The 8424-nt window shown below is 35.5% G+C and overlaps 1 protein-coding gene across 1 annotated transcript in view; it reads right to left on the reverse strand.

The window, feature by feature from the left end:
• Positions 1-5875: 5875 nt before the first annotated feature.
• Positions 5876-8424, reverse strand: part of ABI2 (abl interactor 2) — a 123323-nt gene continuing 120774 nt past the window's right edge. Inside the window, exon 10 of the mRNA XM_003785014.3 lies at positions 5876-6304. Within this exon, the coding sequence (XP_003785062.1) occupies positions 6129-6304 (176 nt within the window). The 3' untranslated portion in view covers positions 5876-6128. The remainder of the gene's footprint in view (positions 6305-8424) is intronic.

Raw genomic sequence — 8424 nt, forward strand, 5'->3', positions numbered from 1 at the left:
CTGTGGAAGCTTTGCCATAAATAGATACAATGTAGAAATATACTTTTTTAAAGCATGAAAAGCCCACACAAGGAACTGCATTATGAAGTACCAGCCAGAGAACCTCAAAGGATTATGCACAGCTCAGTAAAGATAAAGTTATGATTTTTCTTCCAGCTTTGTTATTTTCTTCTGCATAAATGTATGCTCTCATTTCATTATGTGCCTTGTTCCCTGATTGTGCAAAACTATATATAAAGAGATATATATGAGAGAGAGAGATGTATTTGGTACTACTGAGGTGTTTTTGTTCTGCTGGATTAAGTTATTTTCTAAATTACCCTTGCCAGTTACTGTCAGTAAACTATCGTAATGGCTTAGGACAGCAGTTGTATAGTGAGTGTAAATTTGTTTTTCGGTTACATGTTTTCATTATGTCAGCTTACCCAATCCTTAATAAAAAGAAAAAAATTCATAGATTTCATTTAAACACGGGGACTTCACTTGAATGTTTGTGAACTGGCACCACTAAGAACCTGGTTTTGTCTTTTATGTTGGGGTACCCAAAAATAGGCCCTACACAGTAAGAACAAATTAAGTATCATGGTGAATAAACTACCATTTGATGTGTTCAATTTGTTTGTAACAACAGACTTGGGAGCTCTGGCCATTAAATACATTAGCAATGAAGAATGAAAATAGCTTTTAAGGATATGTCTTTAAACAAAGACCTAGGTACAAATTAGTACACAAAAAGGATGCTTTTTGTTTCAAAGATTGGAGTCACAATTAGGTGTCTGAATACCATGTGAAGGTGTATGCAAATGTGTACTCTGTTTATAGATTACTTCATTATTTACCTACTAGGGCAAAAATGTTAACCTTGCCCTTCATTCACCATCTGTCATTCCTATCTAGTTGTGGAAATGTATCCACAACTGTACTTTGGTTTCAGAAGCAAGCAGCAGCTATACATTATACAATTAACACAGACCACAGAAAAAATGGCATATACCCACAAACCCACTAAGAATTTCGACCAAATGTGTCATTCCAAAGTATCTCAAAAGGAGTCACTTGAATAGAATAATTAAGAGTGGATTCTAAACATCTTAAGACTGCTCTCCTACCTAAAATACCTACTGATAAATAAGATAAATCATTTTCTTGAAAGCATGCCTTTGTAAATGCATTAACTGAGTATTCTACATTATTTGTATTATGTAATGCTATCCAAAAGATAAAGGCACAGAGGAAATAAAAATGAAGCATTATTCTCCATTGTTACGCTCAAACATCATTAGAAAATTCTTTTTGTCAGTTTATAATCTGGATTCTCAGCCACACAACAGAGGCGTACTAGTGCTTTGGGAGATTTCGGGTCTTTTAAATCATCTCTGACCAGGCTGATATTTTTTTAGTCAACACCCATCCTCAGTGTTTGAAAAACGTTTACATTTAACAGAATTAAGATATGTTTGGGGGGAAATGACAAAATCCCAGGTTGGCTTATAGCAAAAGTAGGGATAGAAAACGCTTCATAATTAGACCAGCTGTCTTTGAAAAGGTTCAGAGATCAAACCTGGTTAAGTCTCAACATTTTAAATATGTTAAGTCTAAACAGACAAATAGCTACAAAGTCAAGAATTATCCCCAACACCTTAGAAAAAGAGGTTACTTACATAATTTCACAAGACACTTAAATAGACTTTGTGGGATTTTATTTAGATCAAGTTCTTAGTACACAGCAACAATTAATTCCAAATACAGTTAAAAAAATTAAAAAGTGAATGTTCCCCCATTTATCTGGAGGTGGTTAAATGGCACGCACAAGGACATTACTGGCAACAAAACTGCTCCCTCCTTTTCCTGAATGGTTTTTGCTCAACACCACCAACTCTCCCTGTGGGAGCTAAAAAGTACAACTAGCCAGATCGCAAATCATTTACATTCTTTTGTAAACCATTTTAAGAAATATGGTACATGGACACAAAATATGATAAAAACTGCTTTCCATAGAATTCTGAAGTTGTAAAAGAGGTTTCATTTTAATGTGAAAATAAGCTTTTTTGTTCTTTTTCTTTTTTACAAAAAACCTTAAGGTATTTAGCAAGGATCGTTTTATACACAGCTAGGCCCTGTCATTTCATCTGTAATTTTTTTTTTTTTTAGAATTATGAGATTCTCAATAAAATAGGACCAAAACTCAGCATGAAGCAAACTTAAAGGTAATGAGCTCAATGCCTCCATTTAGTTAACTGTTTTATAAGGCTCTCTCAAATAAGGCGGTTTCCTGTGCTGTGCTCCTGCCAGTGTTGAATTAATGTACTTCTACTACACCTTATGGAAAAGTGTTTATACTGAATATAGTTTTAGAAGGGGTAAATGAAGATTATTTTCAGTAACTGACGCTGTATCTAGTATACTCCTTTAAATAACTTATGGCATTTATCAAAACATGGCATATCTTTTCAAGTATATTCCTAAAAACATCAAGTAGAACTCTTAATTTTAAAAGAAAAATACAGCACATTTAGTTAAGACAGTTGTGGTGCACTGGAAAGAGTACTGGGCACTGAGTTAGGAACTCTGCTGTTATTAAATAGCTGTTCATCTGAAACAAAAACATCTTACCTCATCAGTCAAATGAAACCACCAAAATTTTTAAAATCTCATCTAGCTCTAATATTCCATGACTCTTAAGTAAATCATCTAGAAGAAATTATCACCTTAACACCAATCAGGAGTTCTTAGCCAAGAAGTTCAGAAGTGAACAGATCCCTGTTCTTTCGAAAGACTTAGTAGTTGTTGCTAATTCCTCCACCAAACCCTTTTCAAAGGTAAAGGTGGCCTTCAGGACATGCCATGCTCTTTCCACAAAGGAGGAAAGATAATAAAAGACAAAAGAACACTGCTTAATACAGAAAGGTCACTTTCTAGAAGAAAATGAACGTAAGATAAAAGGCAACTACTTCCCTAACAGAAAAATCTTAAGTAATCAATATCTAGTGCTAAGGAGCACAGCTATGTGACACTCATCACTGCAAAGATGCATAAAACAATTCTCCTGCTGGGTAACAAACAGCAACAGGAGAAGGAAAAGCGGGGTTGAAAATGTCTCACACCCAATGACTTTTAGGAACATATAGCACAATTAGCAGGCCCTCACCATCCCTAAGGAACAGCAAGTGCCTCAGAGAGAAAGGAAGTAGCCAAAAGATGGAAAACATTAAACTAGACAGCTTAAAAGATTCATATTTATTTCAAACACAGCAGGCTGAATCTCTCAGGTCTAAAATGGCACTACTTCTGTTTCCAATTTACTGCCTTGGCCACAAGGTCAAAGACAACAAAGTGTAATTTCATTTATATTTTCCAAATATTAATACCAAAAAAAAAAAAAGAGAGACAGACAACTACTTAGTCACTTTGGGGGAGGGGGCGAATAAACAGGAGTGGAGACAGAAAGATTTGAGGAAGAAAGAATGCCCTTTCCCATTAGATTCCTCTATTCTGATAAAATGGTTGCTTACTGGTCAGCAGATTTTAGACTTGAATATCTTTGCTACAATATTAAGTTGCATGTAAGATTTTCTGCATTCATTTGGAATTCCTAATACCAATCGACTTTTAGTTTATAAAAAGATAAATGGGGGAAACTTACAATAAAATAGGAAATACTACCCTCACAGATTATTAATAGCATGCAATCTATGAAATATCACATACATTAAAAGTCTCCAATTACTATAGGCCTGGCCCATCATCATTACATAGTCCTTCCAAGACAATCTATAAAATTCAAAGCTGTACAAAAATTTAAAATATGCAGAAAATCCAACAGGTACTCTTCGTGAAAACAAAATACACACACATACTAAATAATATAGGAAAAAGATCAGCTGACCCATGGATTCTCCCTGCTGCAAGTCTTCAATATAAAGGACTTGACCAGTGTCTTCTGCACTCCCCAATCCAGCAGGGGTCCAACAGGTAAGCTGCAGTCCTGCTCACTGCCACCAACTCTGCTTTCTGTACAGTTGTCTTCTCTGCTTCTGTTGTGGTGAACTGTGGGAACTACTGGTTCAGTTCCAAAACACCCTCTGCCTTATTAATCCACTAAGCTATCAGCAAAAAGCTATAATAATTGGAACATTTAATTTTCAAATCAGTTTCCCTAGTTACACACCGGTACTATGAGGCTTCACCTATCCACATATAGTCTAGTTTGGGTCCATAATAGAACTAAAAGCTGAGAGGACACTGAGGGGCCTTTGAAGGAATATGGGATGTTAAGATGACCTAATAAAAACACAACATGGAATGTACTGGAGCCAAGTTACTGAAAGCTAAACCAAAAGTGCTGAGAACACCTCAAAGTGAAACAGCAAATCTTGTGATGTATTTTTTTTTTAAATTACAACTTAAGAAAAGTCTTAATAAGGAAATTATAGTGGGGTCTCAGTTAAAAGGAGACAAAGTTTTATGCCCAGATAGCAAATTTGCAAGTGGAATATGAACTTCCACTTCTACCTACAACCTATTGGAATTTCCTCATATATAACTATACTTGTTCCTTTTTCACATTCCTCTATCTCTACCACCCCATCATGTATCTGACTACTGCCTTTCCCCTTTACCTAGCACAGGGAAGTTACCTGGCAGAGCTCTATTCTGGCTGAGTCACAGACTAGGAGAGCCCACACTGGCAGCTCTGTGCCAGACAATGAGCTGGCCCATCCTTACAGCATGCACCCACTGAGACACAAGCCCTCCTGGACTTTGATTATTTCTTAAACTGATTTCCATTGTGATGATTAAAGCCATCTGTCCTGCAGACTCCACTGAATTTGAAGCTAGAATGATTCTACACATGGGAGAGAAATATTTTTTGTTATTGTTTCTCTCAATTATATTAGCATTTACCAATGTGGTGGTTGGGTAATTAAATATTTTAGTCTATTACTCTTATCCCACGATTAAATTCTTACTCTAAAATATAAGGTTCAAGTTCATACTAAAAGCAGCTATTTCAAAGTCAAATCAAAAACTTGGGAAAGTATTTACTTTTTCTAGAGTTGAGTAAATGACACAGCAGCAACTAACACTGGCCATAAATAACGTTCAGAGAGCACAGTAGCAAGCCTTTATCCCCAGGAACTATCAAGAGACTTGCAAATAACCACTCTTCCAAAAAAGAATAGTGTATTCCTTAATAATGAAAGAGGTGATAGTAATAGTTGGTCTGGCCTCCAAGATCCTACTCCTGAAAACACCACCCAAGGCAAGGGTTCAGGATGCCTGCTAAGGAGAATATTTCTACATTCAGTCTCTTTAGAACCTTAGGAGCCTTCACATCTGGCTCTGCACACCTACCTCAGCATATAACCAGCCTACCACACTTTACATATGGATACACTGGCCATCAGTGACAATGCAGTCTCATGCAGCAGCACATTAAATCAAACCGTGGCAATTGTTAACTATCCTTGGAATGTTGGGAGACTCACATTTCATCATTCTTATAATCTACAAACAGAAACATGAAAGGATGCGAGTTCAGCACTAACTCATTTGATGCACTCAAGTGCTCAAAGAATGCAGAATTTACAGTGTTAAAGACGGAAAAAGTCATCTGAAACAATTGTAAAAATGGTTACGTATGGTGTTTAAATATTGGTTCCCTCCTGGATGAAAGTGGAAGAAAGTGAGGGGCATGGGTACCCACTGGGCTGTAAGTGAATCCCTTAGCACAGGCAGTAAAGAACACCCACTGCCACACATTCTTCAGGAGGAGAAATCCCAAGGGTGCACGGTATTCCTGAGAAAGATCCCAGATTTTTCTGAATCAGTCCTAATCTGATTTGCTTTAGCTACATAATTATGTTGTTATACCTTTGACATATTCAGAAATGGTCACTTTATTTCCATCCAGACAGCTCAGCATAATACAAATGATGGCAGAAAGATCCATTTGTTCAGACTCAGCTTGCTTTTGTTTTAATAACTGGGGGGTAAATCAAAGAAAGTAAGTAATTTTTATCATTTTTATCCTTCATTTTATTTTACTGGAGTGGAATCTCCAGGGCCTTCAGATAATCTGGGAAGACCTGACTATTCCCATAAGGGAAGCACAGCCCTTCTGAGCTCTACTCAGAATAATGCATGATAGATTCAACATAATTCCCTGGAAAGAGCCCAGTCACTCCATTCATAACTCCCTCATACCAACCATCGTCATTCTTCTTGATGACATAAATAATGGCTCCTTCCTGAAAGGACAGCTCATCTTCTTTGTCTTTTGTATAGTCATAAATTGCCACAACTAGGGGGAAAAAACAAAACAGGATGTGAAAAGAGTAACATTCCTACAATTACAGAGCCAAATTAGTGGCTTCCCATCCTTTCTCAACTTCACCCAAACCTGATGATTTTCTAAACCCCAACCAAAATTTATAAATATTTCTTCTTTGTAATACCCAGTCCTATACAATGATATCTCATTTTCTAGGGCAATTAGGTTCTAAATTGAGAATAAACAGTAAGAAAACACATTTAGTCAAACTTACTCTTCAAAAGCGTATGGGAAAATGTCTTATTAAAGAGAAATACACATCCACGATCAAGATGATGGCTATTTTTTCATTTAGGCTTGTGTTGAGATATATTATGTAAAAAATTAAAAAAAAAAAATCTTTTCTTTAAACATTAGAACTAAAAACTATTAAGAAACAAGTATAATTGTGATGGATGTGTTACTTAGTTCAATGTAAGCATTTCACATTGTATATCAAAGCAGTACAATGAACTCCATAGATGCTTCAATGTTCAAAGTTATGATTTAATTAAAAAAATTTAAAATAAATAAACCTAAGAACTACATATTAAATGAGATACAGTGAGAGAGACAAGTAAGAAACAAAACAAAGGGAACAGCAATGTTATGTCTCCTTCCTCACTTTCTGGAACCCATGCCTATTCACTGAGCAGAAAGGTGGCTGAATCCCATGAATGATAGAAGTCACTATGTATATCCTTCCAAAACATGCTGCAGCAAGTCACCAATTTAATATAACAATAACAGACTAAAAGTGCTAAGAAAACCAAGATACTTACAAGTTCTCCTTGATTTTCACTGCTTAAATCACTTGGTAACAACTGGGCCCTTTCAATCATTGTTGCAAATAATCTATGCTTCCTAAGTATTACATCTATCTCAATAGTTTAATTATACTGGGATATCCTACGACTTGCTCAGATCCACTTCAAGAATTATCTTTTGTCCCAATCTCTTCATCCACTCCTGTATCTTTTTTATGCTGCTTAGAATTTCACTCAATAGAATTTCCTATCCACTGTCCTGAGATGTATATGCTGTCTTTGTTAGTTTCTCATGCAACCTTGTGCCTTACATAAGTAAATGAGAAAAAGAAAATACAATAGGGACTTTCAAAACTGCAATATGCCCAGTTAAAGAAAATCTGTGTTTCTGGCCTTCTTTAATAAAAACTAAACAGCTTTCTTAAACTGTGACTATTTTCCACTATAGTGATATATTAAGGATGCCAAGTAATATAGCTAGGATTATACTACTAGGGTCCTAGCTAGGAAGAATTCAGTGTCTATTTCTCAAAAGATAACAAAACGCCTAAACACGAATGTAATTAAATGATATACAAGTTCAACTCTAAATATGAAAGATACAAGTTAAAGTGGTTAGTATTTCTAGCCAACCTAATACTTTCTAGCATTTGTCTTTTAAAGGAAAGACAACATTCTCAATGCTTACAGAAACACAAACCTACTGAAAGGAAACTCAGAGATTATTAAGCTCTGTTTATAGTGGTGCAGAGCTTAGAGCTTTAACAATTGCTAAACATGTTTTGTTAAAATTAGTAACCATTATTATGATATTAACCACTTTTTTTAATCTAAAAAATCCACTGTTAAGAATACTCATTTTCATTCCAGAAAGAGATACAAACTAGTAGTTTATTTAATTCTTCGCCATAAAGCTATTCATCAAAAGGGAAACAGACCTGATTTAGTGCAAGATACTTTTATCAAGATAACTCTAAAAGAGGTATATGTTAAATGAGAATCTTACAGTTTCTACTAATATTCAAAATACTGATGCTGAGAAATGCAAAATCTGTCTAGATTGTATTTAGTATGAAAAAAATGGTTTTTGCAATAGTGAGGAAAGTATAATAATGTTTTCCAATTTATGTATCTATATCACATAGTATCAAAATCACATGAAGAATTTGAAAACCACATAGGAAAAAAAACTTTTAAAGAAAATGCTAAAGATTTGGTTTCTATATAATTACGAGTAAAACAGAGAAAGACTGGCTCGGCGCCTATAGCTCAACCGGCTAAGGTGCCAGCCACGTACACCTAAGGTGGTGGGTTCGAATCCCCAGCCCGGACCCGCCAAACAAC

Source organism: Otolemur garnettii, unplaced genomic scaffold, assembly GCF_000181295.1.
Source record: "Otolemur garnettii isolate 467f Iridium unplaced genomic scaffold, OtoGar3 scaffold00013, whole genome shotgun sequence".
In the NCBI taxonomy this organism is placed as follows: domain Eukaryota; kingdom Metazoa; phylum Chordata; class Mammalia; order Primates; family Galagidae; genus Otolemur; species Otolemur garnettii.